Source organism: Antechinus flavipes, chromosome 5 (assembly GCF_016432865.1).
Source record: "Antechinus flavipes isolate AdamAnt ecotype Samford, QLD, Australia chromosome 5, AdamAnt_v2, whole genome shotgun sequence".
Classification (NCBI taxonomy): Eukaryota; Metazoa; Chordata; class Mammalia; order Dasyuromorphia; family Dasyuridae; genus Antechinus; species Antechinus flavipes.
Genome location: NC_067402.1, coordinates 288,266,696 through 288,285,867, shown reverse-complemented (window position 1 = coordinate 288,285,867; position 19,172 = coordinate 288,266,696). Strand labels below are relative to the sequence as shown.

At 46.5% G+C, this 19,172-nt stretch overlaps 1 protein-coding gene across 6 annotated transcripts in view; it reads right to left on the bottom strand.

Moving 5' to 3' along the window:
- TNRC6B (trinucleotide repeat containing adaptor 6B) overlaps window positions 1–19,172 on the bottom strand; it is a 220,184-nt gene that overhangs the window by 12,713 nt on the left and 188,299 nt on the right. For all 6 annotated transcript variants that reach the window (XM_051962078.1, XM_051962079.1, XM_051962077.1 and 3 more), the window contains 9 exons: window positions 18,896–18,994; window positions 18,612–18,795; window positions 17,287–17,424; window positions 12,841–13,017; window positions 12,374–12,520; window positions 12,127–12,222; window positions 1,902–2,126; window positions 1,683–1,753; window positions 270–409 (listed from right to left, as the gene is read on the bottom strand). In XM_051962078.1, the coding sequence (XP_051818038.1) occupies window positions 270–409; window positions 1,683–1,753; window positions 1,902–2,126; window positions 12,127–12,222; window positions 12,374–12,520; window positions 12,841–13,017; window positions 17,287–17,424; window positions 18,612–18,795; window positions 18,896–18,994 (1,277 nt within the window). The remainder of the gene's footprint in view (window positions 1–269; window positions 410–1,682; window positions 1,754–1,901; window positions 2,127–12,126; window positions 12,223–12,373; window positions 12,521–12,840; window positions 13,018–17,286; window positions 17,425–18,611; window positions 18,796–18,895; window positions 18,995–19,172) is intronic.

The following is a 19,172-nucleotide window of genomic DNA, read 5'->3' as shown; positions in this document are numbered from 1 at the left end:
GCCCCATCTGCCTGTGTCCAGCATTGCCCCCTGGGCCCTGCCCCACTGGCCCTCTGGCTCTCTAGATCCTGCCACACTGGTCCTTCCACTGTGGCCTATGCCGTGCACTGGCTCTCTGGGCACTAGTTCTTCCACTCTGGCTCCTGCCCCTCCTGCTTAGGGAAAGCTCCCTGCCGGGAGGCGCACTCCTTCCCAGGGATATGTGGAGGGGGCCCCCCTGTCCCCTGGCCCCCGCCAGCAGTGGGTGCCCAGCCCAGGCAGGTACTTACATGTGTAGGGCAGTCTGGGCCTTGGCGGCCTCCTGTTTGGTGCTGTATCGGATCAGGGCCGTGCCCTGGGTCAGGTTCAGATGGAATGTCAGCAGCGGGCCGTGCTGCATGCAGATCGTCCTCAAGGTTGACCCATCAATCTAAGGATAGAACACACGAGGGGTCATGAGAGGGGGCATTCTCAGCTCCAGTGAGAGCAGGATGGAAGGGATTGAGAAAGAAAAAACTACCTGGAGGCAGGTCCAAAGCCCCCCAACCCAGCTGGGAGGCAGCGTGAGGTGTCTACTTTAGCTCCCCCAAAACACAAACTTCTGGTAAAAAAATCAGGCTCACTGCAGACAATAAAACCCTTGCCTTAAAGTGATAACCTGCTTATCTGAAGGACTTGGCCAGTAAAGGCTTGCTAGCTCTGGGGGAGCACTCAGGCAAGGAGATTGGATCCCACTGGGCCCAGGGATCCCTGCTAAAAGGCCAGAAGGTAAGAGCTCAGTGAAAATCTCGGTCTAGCTCTGAGAGCTCTAGGAAAAAGTCAAATATCTGGGTCCAGGTTTCTGCCTGGCTCGGGACCCCCCTACTGGGCCCTGGAGAGGGGGGAAGCCCCAAGGTGAGCTGTCCCTCATTCCCTCTCCTCCTGGGATGGACCCTGCACTGCAAGTAGGTTTCAGTCACACCCTAGGGGGGACTGGCTGTCCATCAGGAATACTGATTCCTGACCACACTCTCTTCTTGCTCAATAACTTATCGACTGACAGACTGAACCCCAAGCTGGCATTCATGGAGGAAGCTAAAGTCTGCAAAGAACTTACAAATACCATGGTGTTTCATCTTCACAAGGAGCTAAGTCCTACTATTTATCTCCATTTTACAGACAAGGACACCAAGGCAGACACAGGGCACACCTCTTGTCTAGTCTCTCTGCTGTCTCCTGGACTCCCTGCCCGGCCTCAGCCTTGGACAAAGACTCTGCCCGGCAGCCAAGCCCCAGGACAGTTCTTTTCTCCTCACTGCCTCGGCTGCTGTTTATCACTGACCCGAGTCCGGCTTTCCATTCTATTCTCCCGCCGAGGTGACCACCGATCTCTCAATGGCTTGGCCTGACTCCGGCCTGGTGGCTGGCCCATCTGTGGACAAGCTGCTGCAGAGCTGTTCTCGGGCCATCTCTCCCACTGGACCTTCAGCTCCTCGAGGGGATGGCTACTTTCTGCCTCTGTATTCCGCCAGAGCAGCCTGACCGGTGCCTGTTGCCCTGCCTCGGCCGAGGCTCACCCCCTAATCCCTCGGCTCCTGCCTCTTATAGACATTTCTCTTGCTATTTTTCTAAGTCATCTCCCCCCACCCCTTGGGCCATGCTCTCGTCCATTGCCCATCATGGCCAGAGAAATCTAAGACCACCAGAACATGGAGGGCGAGTACCTGGGGAGTGAGGTTGTGAAGAACCAGCCAGTAACTAGGACGAGCTGTGCCGCCATCGCTCCAGGCAGAGGCTAGGGAAGCAGGGAGGCAACAGGAGAAGGTTAGCAGCAGGCGGGCAGGTGCCCCCCCCCTCCTGCCTCACAGGCTGGCCCTGTGCCCCAGCATTGCCTGGATCCAGACAAGGCTTCCCTTCCAGCATTAGCCAGGCCCCTTCCTTACCTGAGGCAAGCCTGGAGTCCTGGGCCCCCCAGCCCCTGACTGAGCGGGGGGCTGTGCTGCTCCAGGGAGAAGACGGTTTGGGATTGGTCAGGCCAGGAGGTGGGCGGGGCAGCCCGCTAGTGTTCCTTGAGGAAATATGGTTTTTCCACATCTTGTTGGAGAGATGAGTGGGGTTGTGTCCTATGGGATCTGGGGACCATGTTGATTTGTAATCAGTGAACTTTGCTAAAAGATGAAATGAAGATAGGAATTAGTAACATTATACTTTCAAAGGAGGCGATCTTTATAATATCTTATTGGATAATCCCAAGAATCCTGTAAGTGAGAGCCCATTATCACCTTTCCTACTGTATCAGAGCAAAAAAAGCAAGGCACAAAAGTGAAATGCTCTGATTGGGATCCCATAAGATTTGCACCCAGGTCTGATAGTCTACCCACAATGTTACCTCATACATATGCAAACAGACATTTTAATACAATCATTCAATATCTATCTAAATAAACATTTTATAAGAAGCAATGAAAGGGAGCCTATTTCAACTATACACCTTCTTCAATGACAATGTGAAATCACAAAATTAATGACTGTAAACTCGCCAGATTTATCACACAAACAAGCATTATTTTCTTCAAATATAAGCTTCAAGGAAAAAACAAAGAAAATGCACTTGAAAAATCTGGAGGTTCATTCAGTGGGAGTAATATATTCCTGTAGTTGGGAAAATCAGAGCCTGAATGAGGGCTCATTAGCACTAAAAATACATTAAAAACTTAATATCTGAGTGGAGTATTTCTCAAGTCATCCTCTTACAGAAAATATTTTTCTTCTTGTTATCTGTTCTCATAGATTTCAAGGTAAAAAAGTGACATCTGAGTTTTTCCATGAATAAGCAGAACCAACCCCTCCCAATTTCAAGTAGCGAATAAAAACAATCATTATGTTTTGAGGGTCAGACATGTTGGGTACTATGCCAACATTGGCCCAAATATCTGCTCCTAGAGAAGTCAACATGGAGCCCAAGAGAATGGGCACCTTTGCCATCTGGGTAAGGTGCCATCTGAGAATGCTGGCTCGCTAAATGAGCTCCATTGGGGATGACAGTGTACGTGCGAACTAAGCCCCTGTAAAGGCTGCTCCCCTGAGAATAAGAGTGAAATGTAAGGAAATGGGGCAGACAGGTGGGGCACTGGGGTTTAATATAAACTTATGGACAGCTTGGGAAAAACCTCAACCCTCAGCCAGGCTGCCTACCCCAGAGCCGCAGAATTCCTTGATCCAGACAAATCTAGGAGAAGGCAAAAGCCCTGACATGGAGGTGAGTTTGTTGGATGCTCCTGGGATCTTGCTCCCAACCCCATCCCGTCAACGTGAGGGCACCCACAGGGACCTGCTCTGGCCCGATCCTCCCACCTCTCCAATGCCGAGGCCTACCCAAAGATGACTGGGGAAGCTGTGGCATTCCTGGGCCACAAGGAGGTCCCACAGGTCCCTGCCAGCCTTCCAGAACATTTCCAAGACCCAGACCTCCCGTCAGGTCCCTTCTCAGTCACCCCCTCCCTGGCCCTGTAACCTGCTTCTGAATCCAGATCCTCTCTTCAGTTCTTGATGGTGCTTCCCCCACGAGCTCTTCTGGCCTTTCCTAGCTCTTGCTCTCTGATCTCTCTCCCTGCCAAGCCTCTGGGGCACTGCCTGTGGCCATTCCTCCCCAGTTTCCTTAGCTCAGCTGTCACCTCATCTGAGCGCTTTCTACAGCTTGAAGAGCATCTCCCCCGGTGCTCAGACAAGCAAGACAAAGAGACTCTCAGGGTCTCTGAAGAACTTTAGAACTGACTGTACATGGGAGACCTTGGCGCTGGACCGCCCAGCGTGGCGTGCCCTCGTCAGAGAAGGCACCATGCTTTCTGACCAAGCGGAACCCAAGTAGCTTCGAAGAAACACAAGCTGTGCAAAGCCACCTGACCCGCACCCGCGCTTTCCAAGCTCATGTGGTCTGATGGCCACAGATGGAACCACTAGACTATAGCTCTATGAGCAAAGGCATTTTGGCCCTCAGAGAATGCAGGCAGCCACCATTCACTCAGAGCGCCCCTACACTTCTAGTCCCAGAGGTTCGCCACCCTCACAGCCTTCTCGGCTCACCAACACTCCACTCATTGCCAGCTTTGTTCCTATCCTTCCATCGCATCCTAGCCCCTAATTATCACACACCACTCACTGGCAATTATCTCTATATATCAAGCAGTGCTCGACATCAACGACGAGAGGATCACGGAACAAAGCTATCTGGCCTCACATCTCATCCCTTTTGGTAAATTTTTTTTTTTTGGCTGAGGCAATTGGAGCTAAGTGACTTGCCTAGGATCACACAGCTAGGAAGTGTTATGTCTGAGGCTGGATTTGAACTCGGGTCCTCCTGACTTCAGGGCTGGTGCTCTATTGCACCTAGCCATCCCACATCTCATCCCCTTTAAGGAGAATTTTTATGTCACCTTTATTTCTGAATATATTCTTCTCCTCTCTCTTACACAATGAGACATCTCTACTGACAAAAACCTTATAATTCAGCAAAACTAATCAACTCATCCAATCGAGTCTGAAAGCACTAGTATTGTTCTAAATCTTTGGGTTCCTGTTTTTGTAAAGAACGGAAGTAGATCCATTTTCTCGTCTCTACTTTGGGGTCACCCTTAATTGTTATACCATCCTAACAGAAGCAGACCTCTAACCTTCATAAAAAAAGCTGCACAAGCCAGGAATGAAAGCATATGGACCAGGAGGGAATATTCTCTCAGTTCTGCTTTTAAGTGGCACTATGGTAGTTTTCCCCCAAGCCGTTATTTAGTAGCTTAAGAATCTATCCCTGACACTAATGCATTGTTGGTGGAGTTGAAATGTTCTAACCCATTCTGGAGAGCAATCTGGCTCTATGACCAAAGGGCAATCAAACCCTTTAACCTAGCAGTGCCATTACTGGGTCTGTATCGTAATGAAGTCATGAAGCAGGGAAGGGGACCCCTATGTGCAAAAATGTTTGTAACAGGTCTTTTTGTGGTGGCAAAGAACTGGAAAATGAGTAGATTGCCCATCACTCGGGGAATAGCTGAATAAGCTAAATTATATGAAAGTAATGAAATATTATTGTTCTATGAAAAATGATGAAAAAGCTGCTTTTAGAAAGACCTGGAAAGATTTCCATGAACTGATGCCGAGTGAAACAAGCAATACACTGTACACAGCAACAGCAACAGCAACAATGTGCAATGATCAACTATGAAAGCCTTGGTTCTTCTCACTGGTTCAGTGATCCAAAGCAATCCCAACAGACTATGGTCAGAAAACACCATCTGCATCCAGAAAAAGAACTAAGGCGACTGAATGTAAATCAACGCGTGCTATATTTCACTTCTTTTTTCCTCTCCTACAATTTTTCCCTTTTGCTCTGATTTTTCTCTCCCAACATGATTCATTAAAGCAATGTGTATTAAAATAAAATAATAATAATAATAATGATAAATAATGATAAAAATCTGTTCCTCAATGCTCTTAGCCTTCTTTCCCCTACAGCAAGGGCTTCTATATATACTTGGTCTCTAGGTCAGCTACTTATCCCAGGTTTCTTTTGTAGAGTCCAAATGCTGTGGTTTTATTGTGATTATCGGAGAAAGGAGGCTGACTTTTTTTTTTTTTTAATATCTATATTTTAAAACATTTTAATAGAGCTTTGGGGGTGGGAGTGGGGAGAGAAGTTGATGCTTTTCCATTCCACCCTTAAATTTACTTCACTGGGACTCTACTAAAGCTTTCTGAAAATACTTTCTCCCTCTCCACTGCTTCTCATTTTATGAACTACTATTACATGGCAACTTTCAACAATCCTTTTAAAGAGGGAGAGATTGAATATACTAACAAGCTATAAAAAGAGTAAATAGAAATTAAGAGAAGAAAGGTACTAGAATAGAGAGGAAAGGCTTTCTGTAGAATATGGGATTTTAGTCGACTCTTGAAGGAGGCCGAGAGGCAGAAAAAGGAGGAAGAGCATTATGGGTGACAGCCAAAGAAAATGTTTGGAACCAAGAAGTGGAGTATTTTCCCTATGGGGACAGCTAAGAGGCCAGTGACATGGAGACAAGAAGATGTGCTAGAGAGCGAGGGGACCCCAAACAGAGCATTGTGTACTTGACCCTGGAGGTGAGGGCAGCTCCCCAGAGTTCACTAAGTTAAAGTGGGGGGGGAGAGGAAGGCCAGGAGGACTTGGAAGAATCTGGGCTTTAGGAAAATCAATTTGACAGCTGAAGGGAAGACAGAAGTGACTGGAGAGCCCAGGCAGGCAGGCCCAGAGCAAGTATGAGGGTAAGACCTGAGCAGGGATTTGAGAGATGGGCCAAAGCGGAAATCAACAGACTGGGACACCATACTGGATTGGGAGGAGTAACAGGAGTCCAGGACACCCCTTAGGTTGTGCAACTGGGAGGATGGTGTTGCCTTCTACAGCGATAGGGTAGATAAAATGGGGGGAGAGTACAGGGGAGGGGTGGGAAATCTTCTGGTCTGCCCCTACAAAGGCAACCACATATCAAAACAATCTCTTGCTGCCTGAGCACTTTAAAAGTTGTTAAGTTGGTGGGGCCCACAAATGATGTTGTTAACATCCAAATGGCCCTTGGCAGAAAAAAAGGTTCCTCACCCCTAGTTTAAAGGGAAAGATGACGTGTTTGGTTTGAATAAGTGGAGTTTAAGATGTTGACTGGACATCTAGTTCAAGAGTCCTAAAAAGTAGCTGGAGATGGGAGAGCGGAAGTCAGCAGAGAGATTGGGGCACAAGAAGTGGATTTGAGAATACCCAACATAGAGATACTAAATAGATGAGATCACCATGTGAAGTGCGGTCAATTTTTCCACACTGGGATTTTCCCCAGTGCAGTTTCCTCATATTCTAAGGTCAGCATAAGAAATTAAATGGGAATTTGGGGGGAGTTTTGTAGAAGTTGCAGATGACAAAGGCCAGTGGGTAACAAAAAAAAAATTCACAAACTCAGAAATGCATAATATGTGTAAGATATTGTATAATATCAACTCAAAGTTTATACTAAGGTACTGTAAATACCCCATCAAAGAAAAAGAAAAAAACAGACAGTCTGGAGAGCCCCAAATTTTTTTTTGTGGATTTTCCATATTGTGGGGGCACCACCCCCATCGCCATGCAACGTGGAAGGGATAACATAGGATAAAAGGAGAACCTTAAAAAAAGGATAAAAGGGTGTGATATGGAAGGAGACACAAAGGTGGTGGTGGTGGCGGGGAGATGACCCACACAGAGAGAAAAGAAAATCCAAGAGGAGAGGTGGTCAGTCTCATGGAAAGATCAAGGAAAAAGAAGACTAAGAGAAGGCTGCTAAGAGTCATCAATGACTTTTGACAAAGAGAGCCAGCAGGGTGTGATGAGGGGGCCAGAAGAGGGTGAGCAGAGGAGGGAGAGGCAATTCCCCAAGGGTTCATATAAGGAGAAGAGATAAGAAAGAGCCATAGGGGACCAGCAAAGAGGGACCACCTCACCATGACAACAGGGGTGAAGAGAGAGGAACAAATGGCACTCGAGAAAGAGGGGACAAGAGGGAGACCAGAGTGAATGGTGTCAATTTTTCCAGTAAAATATGAGCAAAGTTCTCAGCTGGAAGGTTTGAAAGAGCCAAGGAATGGAGAGTGGAGAGCGAGATACCATCACCTTCTCTAATATTTAAAGATAAATGTATATTCTTAAGCAGTGTTTTCCCTGATCTCTATCTTTCTATGTTTGGTAGTAGGCCGGTATGGTAGTGAAGGGTGCTGGAGTTGGGACAAGGAAAACTTGGGTTCCACTCATGGTTCTGATACAGCTGAGTTCTGTGGTCACAAGACCTACTCTGAAGTTGTTTTCTTATCTATAAAATGGAGCTGAATAATAATCATATTGCCTTCTTTTTTCTCATGGTTGCTCACAGGCTCAAGTTAATTGAGGTACAGGAAATACTCTGCGTTTATAACATTTAAAATGCTTAACATACAAGTCAGATGTTGTATGAAGACCAAATGTTTGTTGGCTAATGCCATTTCTTGAGACTCTTTTGTTCTTGCAATGATTTACATCTGCTAAACTTCCTTAAGAAAAGCTAAGAGACAATGTTGATTATCTGTTCTTTTATTCAATTTCCATTTTTTTAAGACCAACTGTTTACCTGAAACGATTAGGTTGGAATCGCATCACTTCTGAGCCATGCTCATTTTCAGTCTTTATTGCAACTTAATATTGGTTTTAATCTTGTTGCCCGACTGTACAGACAAGGGATTCAAAATGACAACCATATCAGTGTCCTATTTTTTCTTTTTAAAGTAACCAATTCCATATTTTATATTATGACCAGCATCTTCTAACTCTCTTCTACGGAAAAATATTCACTATGTGTATACATTACATATAATACACATATAAACAAATATAGATAAATGTGCCTGAAGCTTTTGCATAACCTGCAAACACCTGATCTCTTGTTTTTTAAGCTAGAATAATATTTTCCAATGTATTTTTTCTATCCTCCTCCAAGTCCGACTTCTCACTGAAGTCATTGTTTCCCTAGGAGGAACACTTTTAGTAACGAGGAATCCCTGCAAGGTCAAGAAAGACTTACTTGTCCCCCTTCTATCTGTTATCTGTGAACATTTCCTCCAATTCTGAAGGGCAAGACAGGGTAGGATGGCAGAGGGCAGGGTAATAAGAACGATGGCCTGGAAGGTGTAGACCAATGTCCCCGTTATACCTGACACTGTCTTCTTTGGGAAAAGTAATCAATGAACAAGAAGTTACCAAGGTCAGGCACAGAGTTCCTAAGCTGGTACTATAAATATAGAAACAAATCAGTCTTTGTTCTCAAATTAACTATATTCTACAGAGGGAAAACAGTTATGAAAGAAATCGTAGGGTACAAATAATAAATGTAAATAGCACTCTGGTGGTGGTAGTGGGCATTAATTGAGGAAATGAGGAAAGACTCTTAAAAAGAAGAGGGCCTTGAAGGGGACTGGATCAGGAAAGTGTATTCTAGGCAGTGGACACAGCCTATGCCAAGTCAGGGAAATGAAAGATACACTATCTTTTGGGAAAACATCAAGCAGGTTAGTGAGACTGGAATGCATACAGTGAGAGGAGAAGCTGTGTCTGGTCAGTTTGGAAAGAGCCTAGCCATATCTAGACTGGGAAAGGCTTAAAATGCCAAACAGAGATCGTTCAGGAGAGAAATGGGCATGGCAGGAGGAGGAAGAGGGCAGTCACAAGAGAGACGCAAAACGCACAAGTGGGCATGAGAAAGGGGCTGAGCAAGGGTGACTTGTGGGCTGTGAGTCTGAAGAAGCAGAAAGCAGCTGGTGCCTTGGAGAGAAAAGAGGCCTTCGGGAGGAAGCATGAGTGATGTGGACATGTTTCTGGGTATCCAGCTGGAGAGGATGGGGCTGGCCTTGAAAGAGAGATGAGAGCAGAGCCATGTTCCTGGGGGAAAATATCTGAGGCCCCGAGAACTGAAGAGATGCTGGGAATGTGTGCATTAAGGGGAGACAGAGGGTCCAGGCAGTCCTGGGGGACATCTGTTCACCACAGGCAAGACATGGAGTAAGAACTCACAAAGGAGCCTGGGAATGTCTGGATCAGTAGGGAGGAGAGGGGGCTCAACATCAGATGTGGCAGAGGTGAAGGGGAAGTTTGACTGGATTTAACAAGAAAGTGCTCTTTGGTGTTTCAGATGGAGGGACGGCAGGGATAAGCAGCTTTTTCTAGGAATCTGGCTGCAAAAGGGAGAAGAGCTAAGATGGTAGCCAGAGGAGACAGTAGGACAGAAGAAAGGTCTGAGAAGTTTGAGCAAAAGGATGTGGAGCAGAAAAAAAGATGCCGGTGGATAATGAAAGGTGGAAAATTAAGGCGACACCTGATAAAAAGGCCGCGATGCAATATCACTGTTTTTTTACACAGCCAATATGAAATAGGTTTTGTGTGACTATACAGATTTGTGCCTACTGTATTATTTCTCTTCAGTACTCAGTGGTGGGGAGAGGAAAGGATGCAAGTGAGAGAAGGCGAATTTATGCAAGTTAAAAGGAAAGAAAATTATTTTATAGAGCTAGAAAGGTCTAGACTATCAATGGAATCAATGAATTAAAAAAAAAAAGATAAGGATGGTGGCCTATTACTCTAAAACTATACAGCAGCAATCGTCTGGTACTGGCTAAGAAACAGAACAGTGGGTCAGTGGAATAGGTTAGATACATATAATACAATCATCAACGACTACAATAATCTAATGTTTGATAAACCCCAAAGACTTCAGCTTCTGGGATAAGAACTTACTATTTGACAAAAATTACTGGAAAAACTGGAAAATAATGCCAGAAACTCAGCATAGACCTGTATTTCACACCCCATACTAAAATAAGGTCAAAATGGGTACATGATTTAAGTATAAAGGGTGGTACTATAAGCAAATTAGAACAAAGTATAGTTTACCTATCAAATCTTTGGAGGAGGAAGGAATTTATAGAAAGAACTAGAAAACATTATGAAATGCAAATTGGATAACTGATTACATTAAATTAAAAAGTTTTGAACAAACAAAACCAATGCAGTTAAGATTAGAGGGAATACAGCAACAGCTCTTTTTAAAAGTGACAAAGAATTGGAAAATGAATAGATGCTCATGCTTGGGCAATGGCTGAATAAATTATGGCATATGAAAGTAATGAAGTATTACTGTTCTATGAAAAATGATGACCAGTCAGGTTGATTTAAAATGCCCTGGAAAAATTTACATGAACTGATGCCGAGTGAAACAAGCAGAACCAGGAAAACACTGTACACAGTGATAGCAAGATTGTATGATGATTTATGATAGAACTGGTTCTTCTCAGTGGTTCAGTAATCTAAGGCAATCCCAATAAACATTAGATGGAAAAAGCCATCCACATCTAGAGAGATGTAAATCAACATGTGCTGTGCTTAATTTTTTTTTCCCTTTTTTTTCCCTTGTGGTTTTTTGCTTTTGCTCTGATTTTTTTCTCTGAACATGATTCACATAGAAATATGTAAAAGATGAATGTACACGTATAATAAAAAAGATGTTTTACATGTAACTGGGGAAAACAAACATTTTTTAAAAAGAAAATAAAGGTGAGGGAATGAGTAAAAGGGTTTGGGCCCAAGCCAACTTGCAGAAGGGTTAGTGTTAGCAAGAAATCAGTTATTTCTTCCCTCTTAAGATGAAAGAATGGAAGAGAAAGCCCTCGTGATAGATGGTCTCATTTTTCTCAGTGGAATATGAGGCGAGGACCTCTGCTGAAAGAAAGGGGAGGAGACAGTAACGCAGGCAGCTGAGAAGGGGAGAGTAGGTTGGGAGCAGCCACTGTGGAGAACCAGACAGCCGAGCAGGGAAGAGTCAAAGGACCCCCATGTGGTGGGTAGGACCCAAGCCAGGGCACTTAAAACGTTTGTAGCAGGCTCCAGTCAGCACATAAGTTCCTGATGCTGAGAGGTACAAGGGCTGCAAGTCAACCCCCATTTATTAAGCACCTACTCTGGAGTGGATTCTGTGCAAAGCCCTGGGGACACAAAACAAGGCAAGAAGCTGTTCTCCTCTCCTCCTGGCCCAGGCAAGGTCCTGTCTGACTCTAGTAGGCAGGGGGGCCAAGGAGGGAGCTAGAGCACCATGGAAGGGCTCTGTAAAGAAAGCCCAACCAAGGAGAAAACCAGCAGGTTCTACATACAGGAAAAAAGCTCAGGAAGGCAGATTCCGCCCCTAACAAGCTCACAGAAACCTACTAATCCTTCCTTTCCTCGAGCCTTTCAGAAATCAGGGTGGCTGAGGGACGGAGCCACCCCCCACTGCCCCTCCTACGCAGCTGACAGGAAAAGGTGACATCGCCCCATCCGTTCCCTTCTCTCTGGGGCCTGGAAGACAGACGGATGGGAGCAGTGACTAACGCCGCTGTGGAGCCCAGGCTGGGTGGGCAGGAGGTGCTGACTAGTACCGTGTCCTCCCGGCCGTCCCTGCCGGGTCTCCCGCCCCAGACCCCATTCTGTCCCACAGCACCCGTCAGCCCGAGCATGCGGGGGGGTGCGGTTCCAAAGCCACGGACACAGCGGGACCAAGAAGGAACATCCCAGCAAGTCCCAAGGGAGGCCGCTGGCGTCCCGGCCCCGCTCAGCCTTACCTGAAGTGCTATGAACGTTGGTAAAGGAGTTGTCAGAGGCACTGTAGGGCCAGGCACCAGGTGAAGGCAGCGAGGTGTTGAGGGAAGAATTAGACCCTGTGGGCACCCAGGAGGAAGAGAAGAATGGGAGAAACAAAGGGTTAGGGCCGCAGGCCAACCGCCAGGAGCCCACCTTCCTGCCTCCTTCATGGGCCTCACACCTGCGCCCGAAGAGCAGAGCGTGCCCGCCCCCTGCCCCTTCACTTACCTGTGGTGTTGTCCCGCAGAAGTTGGTGGTCAGTATCTACAATGGGAGATGTGGCTGGACCCCCAAGCACACTTCCTGGGGTCACGTAGGGGTCAGACTCAGGGTCGATGTTTTGTATACCTTTCCATGGCACTCCGGGTTGGAATTCTAGGACAGACATGGGAAGCAGGTCAAGGGGCTGCCAGAAGGTTCCTGAGGAGCTCTGACTCAGTGTCTCCGTGCCACCTCCCACCCCCACCTCATCTCCTCATCCTTCACCCCATGCCCCAAGGCACAAGTGGGCCTATCTCTAGGAGCTACGAGGCAGGGGGTGGGCTGCCCGCCAGGGAGGTCAGCGAGAGACGAGACAGGACAGGGGACCTGGGCTGGGTCTGAGCCAGCAGAACGTCAGAGGCCCAGGGGTGGCAACCTCATCCAGCGGCACATGGCCCGCGGCTTATAAGCAAAGGCTGCGTCCCAAGACGTACCTGGAGGCCAACTGGCATGGCTGGATTTACTTCCAATTTTATTTGTTGGTGGAGATTTGGCAGGTAACCAACTATCACCAGCAGGCCCCGTGTGGCCCCCCAACGTGTCGCCTGGGATGATATCAAACTGGTTGTATGGCGATCCTCCTCGAGTTTTTCCAGGGGGTACGATGGCGCCTGGAAAACAGAAGGAGACAAGAATTCACACACAGAAATGGCTCGAGGCAAAAATGCCAATAAAGGTTTTCTAAATGACCTCTAATCTACCCGTGCTCTCTTAAACAAAGTAAGTAAAAGGGATGTTATACAGTGTCAAATTGCTCTTTTGCAACTGGTTCTGAACCAGTGAGCCACAAGACAGAACCAGTGAGACTGCCACCAGCTGGCCTCCACCATCGGCCCTCACTCCTCACGGCAGGGAGGGGCCCTTCCTGGTCCTGCAGGCGGCCCTGGGCCAGATGGGCCATAACCACGCCTCTCCAACCATCGCCCAGGGCACAGAGGCTGCAGCGCATGCAAGCTCCGCAGAGGTCGCCACGGAGACAACCAGAGGCAAGTCCATGTTTTTCAGGCTAAGGCAGCAAGGCAGAACCCTGACATGTGCCCGCCTGCAACACAAGACCAGGTGGGGACAATCTTACAAGCCGGGACTCCTTGTAGAGGAGGTGCCCAACTAACCTGGTAGTACCCAACGTGCCACATGAGGTAGGAGAAATAACCCTATCATTTGGATGAGGAGGTGGGAAAAGGCCACGGCTGCCCGGAGGAGGCCCCTGTAGAGGCAAGTCGTGATAGACTGGCGCCTCAAGGAAGATGAAAGGTGGAAGAATACCAACAGTTTAGAAAAGATCCTGGAGACCAGGAGAAAAAAAAGCACGAGCCCCTTCTCATTTCTATCACATTTTCAAGCAAATCGCTTTCACAACCTGGGGGCTTCCAACTGTGAGAGAAGGGCCCTCCTCCCAGGGGACCGGAGGCTCTGTTATCACTGACTGCTCTTTAGTGGTTGTGGATGATAAAATCCCGGGCTCTGTTGGACTAGAAAAAACTGGTTTAAAGGGTCCCCCAAGCAACTATTTGCTGTGCTGCAGGCTATATAAGTCAATGGCAAAAATTCATTACGTTCCTATTCTCTGTAGTTCCAGTATCTATACTAAGTGCTGAGGACACAAAGGAAAACAGAAGCCGGTGGCCGCCCTTGAGAATCTAATATGGGAGAGACATGAAAACAACTCTGCAAACACAATATATATGTGAGATAAATTAGAGTGGAGTATCTAAGAGAAGATGCTGAGGTTACATTAGACCAGCAAAGATTTCTTGCAGAAGGGGGGATTTTTGCTGAGATTTGAAGAAGTCTGAGAAGCCAGAAGATGAGAATGAAGGGCATTTAAATTTGGATCCTTCCTTTAACTTCTCAGGCAAGAAAAACAGCATGAAAAGATGTCAACTGAGAAATAATGACTAGAAAGGACATTGATCAGTCAAGTGGCCAGAATGAAGGGGAGACCTATAGGAATGCCCAGGTAAAAGAACCATACCAAAAGTCTCTCACATGTTAAATGAATCATGGGAAGATCTGGTCAAGAGTAGTACAGAATCAGAAGACAATGGTGGGTTACAATTGACATGAGAGGGATTCCAGATGGATCAAATGATAGCTCCTTTCAAATAAAGAGAATGGTATAGTCTTGGAAGCATTCTAGATCTCTAGAAAGGAAAATGCTAATCCCCCTTCCCCCCCAAAAAAAACCCCGAACCCAAACAAACTCCATTTCTTCCCTATTCCCTCTAGTCACCCCCAACACCTCAAAGTCCCACTTCATAAAAAAGTATCTATACACTGCATAAGGATACGATTACACTGTTAGATTAAGCATAAGTTAGATAAAGATGGCAAAGGTCTTCCCTATCATACTGTTTTTAGGCCTTTGGTCAACAATGAATACTAATATGAAGGCCTAAAATAGATGGGTGCTTTCTATCTGCTCCAAAGAAGCAGATATCATGCAAAATATTGTCCCAAGAGAACTAAAAACAGTAAATCCCACTGTTGGTGGGGATCACCCTGACACCATTAGGAGAGCAGAGGATAGATGTCATTGAGAGCAATGTGGCCATCTTTTCCATCCCAGTCCTACATTCTTTGGAAGACCTTTTTGACATTTGAATTTCTATTTGAATCCCTGTTCGTGGCTGAGCCCATTCACTCCTCAGGCAGCTCTCCACTATTCTTGGTGTGATCTTCAACCTTAAGGGGGTCACAATCCTACATACAACTTTGGAATAAACTGGAATAATATTGAAGAGGGGTCTTTCTCAACTGGGAAAAGGCTGAATAAGTTGTGGTATGTAAAAATGCTGGAAGATGGGGGGTCCTGCGAGAAATGAAGGAAAGTGTTTCAGAGAGACCTGAGAACCTTTCTGACCTGATGTGGGAGCAGAACGAGAACCACTTATGCAATGACAGCAAGAATGAAAGGCAAGCTTATGAACTGCAATCAATACCATATACTGATGACCAAACACAGTTCCAGAGGCCAGAGAATGAAATATGTTACCTACACCCCCCATATGGACACTGAAAGAAAGGTGAAGAACAAGGACTGCAAAATGAGATTTATCTTTCTTTGGACATGGCCAAAGTAGCAATTTGTTTTGCTCGACAATATGATTGTTAACAGGGACTTTGTTTTTCTTGCTTGGGGTGGGAAGAATTTAAAAAAAAAAATAGGGCTTTGTTTCAGGGAGAAGCTGAGGTCCCTAAAAAAGAACAGTATACTTATACTTTACCAGACACTACCTCATTTGCTCTTAGACTCCTATCTGTTCAATTTTAGGCCCTATCACTGCTCACTTCCACCGTCACAAACAAACACACTGAAAGATGAACTCCATAAACTGTCTGTCCTGCTGCTTCTCAGTTTGAACTGATGTTTATGTTTCTTTTTCATTAACAATGACCAAAAGTTTTTGAGTAATTATGGATTTTACTTAGGAAGTGCTATAATATTCCAGGACAATTAACACAATGACAGTTACAAGCAGAAGAGCCCCTGAAAGTCCTCTTCCCAGCTAGAGGCAATCTCCCCCTTCCCTTTGGACTCTTTACTAGACTTCCACCTCCATGACAGTGTGTGTGCTTTTGGAGAACACACGTCTACTTGCCTTATGCCTTTTGGGGATTAATAATGATGGCTATCATTTTAAAAAGCCCTGCCTTCACAGTTACTTTGTTGGACACTCATCCTTTTCTGAGGCAGACAGGAACTGAGGTCAAAGGCATTATAAGAACAAGAAGGAGTGAAATACAACAACTCAACAGCTCTTTTATGATTGTCAACAAGAATGAGGAGATGCATTAACTGATTTGGCAAGAGGCTGATGCATAAGATAACGTCATATTCAGATGCATTATTAATCTCTCTCTCTCACTCTAATCTGCTACTACTAGTATTTGGCATTGGGTGTCCCACCTTCTAGGAAAATAAGAAAAAATCATACTGAGACACCCTAAAAATAAATGGTGACACTTGGAGAGGGTATGCAGAGAACCTCATGTAGCTACATTACAGAATCTGGATCCGTATCAGTCAAAGTTTTAACAAAGGAGATGCAAAGGTTTGAATTGAATAAACTCTTAAGGCCTGCCGAGGCCTGCAAAGGAACATCAATAAAAAGTACAGTCAAACACCTATTTACACTTAGTTTTCATGAAGAGATGAGTCCAACTGAATTACTGCCCGTGAGACAAAACTGAAATAGGAGCTGAGTGATTGTTCTGAGACCTTTCATCTGCTTTAGAGAAAAGTTTAAGAGGCTTGTATAGCAAATTATGGAGAGGCAAGGCTGCAATGCTTGTATTATGTCGATGCTCTGATTCATGTAGCTTATGAATAAAAAGAAGTTTTAAAGAAGCGACTGTGTAAATAATCATAGCTCACATTTACATAGTGCTTCATAATTTATAAAACATATTGATATTCATAGTAATTTTATCTTTAGGGTTGAAATGGAACTAGCGGGAAAAAAAAAAGAAAAAGATAAATATCACTGAGATGCCAACCATGCGCCTCATAAATGCCGTTTACAATCCTCCTATACCTCAAAAGAAGCCCAGCCTTTGAAAATCCAGGCTCTTGACCCCAACTAGCAGGTGGCTCAGAACTTGTTGGTCAGTCTCTAAGTCTTCCTGATTGATTATCCAAGTTGACGGATGCTTTCCTAGGAGTGGAAGGGACCTCAATGTATACCCCCAATGAGGACCACCCTCCATGTATAATATTCCATCAATGACCTGATTCAGTACACCCTTCCAACACTGGTAATCATTACGACTTTGGGAAATTAAAAAACTGCTCATCAATAAAAAGACAGGACCGATGGCCTTTCCCAGTTCTTAAGCTGACTTTTTAAACTAACCTAAGAGAGGGAGAAGACTCTTACCGTTTTTGTGCATACTGGCATCTTGTGTAGCTACCGAGGGCAGGCCTTCCATCATAGAAGTCCACTGTTTAAAGCGAGATTCTGTCCCAGCTTCCTTCCCTCCAACCATGCCATAATCCATGCCACTTGAGCCAAAACCTAAAAACAAAAACCCCTAAATCAACTCTGACCAAATTCTTATAAGTTTCAAATTTACTAAAAGATACTCCTGGAAAGATAAAGAAATAAGCCAAGGGGAACGAAGTATCAGAGGTCATTCTCCAAGTGGCTTCATCACCACACACTCCACACTCAATGGTTCTTATCGCTATATAGGAAACTGATGCAAAATTTAGCTTTCCCACTCTCACTAGCAAGCAGGAAAACCACAATGAAAAGCTGTGTAAAGCCTCTTTGGCCATTTTCGGTCTCATTTCGACATGTGATTGGGAAACCTTCATGTGGAGAGGCTGCTCTGAAGATTGGAGGCACAGTGTGGTCTGTGCTGCAGACACCAATCAGGGCAAACAGCAAACAGCAGAGACCGGTGGGTAGCATCTGACTAATGGACAAAACCCTAACACTGCGAACAGAGATCTTTCTATGGATGACAGAAAACGGAACTCGGAGAACTAATGACCTTGGGGGAACCACAGCAGCCTCCGATTGTCACCTTTGAAAATGAAGCCTCAAACAAAAGTGGGAAGGAAATGCGAGACATTTCTCTTCCTCCCCCTTCTCCCGTCCCACTCTGTCTCTTCCCCTCTCTGGCTCTCTCCCTCTTCACCCCCCTTCTCCCCTTTCCCTCTATCTCTCTCTTGATACCATCTATCTGCTCATTCATGTGTGTGTGAGTATATCACCTGCAAATGCCCACAGAAAGACAGAACAAGAAGAGGCTGAGGCTCCAGCCGGTGGGCTTCTCTTCCTCCTGCCCATCAGTCACTGCCCACCTAGAAGTCTCTGTGGATTCCATCTGGAAGACTGTCCCCCACCTCTGTTTCCCTATATCCTGTTCCTGCTGAGGCCCCAGCCCAAGATTTACTTTCACCAGAAAGCTCTCTTTTAGTCTGGCCTGCATGAATATTCCTTGGTCTGCTTTCTTTGAAACCGAGACCACATTTGTCTCCTCTGTACAGTAGGGATGGGTGGCTTGGATGGCCTCTGCAGGCCCTTTTAGCTCCCTGTGCAAGCCTGTGAGGGGCCCCCCATCCCCGGGCTGCGTCCTCCTCCTCCTCCTCCTCCTGTGGCCACCCTGACCCCCAGGCTGTGGCTTCCTTCTCCCTCCTCCTCCCGGTGCCTCTTCCTTCCCCCCACATCAGGGTGGCTGCGGTCTCGCTCCTCACCAGAACCGTAGCCAGGAATCTGCCCTTTGCTTTGAAGATCAGGGAGCCCCACGTTCAGGGCGCCGGGGACTAGGTTGTCCAGATGCGGCTTGGGTCCGACAGGGTGAGATGGCGAATGCTTCATGCTGGGTGGCCGCTGCTGCTGCTGCTGCTGTTGCTGCAAGGCGCTCATCATCCGAGCGATCTGCAGGGATAGAAGCGGCTGAGCCCTGGGTCCGGCCGTGTGGGGGCCGGCCCCTCGGGCCAGACCATCGCCCAAGGCACCCCCCGCCCGCCCGGCTCACCTGCTGCTCGTGCTGCTGACGTACTGCCTGGGAGATCTTCCTCTGGTTCTGGAGCAGCTGCTGCTGCTGCTGCTGCTGCTGTAGGAGAAGCTGACAGGCCTGTGGGGGAGCAGAGAAGAAAAGCTGCATGTGGGGCAGGTGGACACCCTGTGGGTGCCATCGCCCCGGCAACAAAGACCAGAGCCAAGAGAGCTCGGAAGCCAAGCGTCCCACCTACGGGAGACGCCCGTGGGAGTGACCAAATTCTATTCCTCTTTCTCGTTCCAGATGGGAGAAG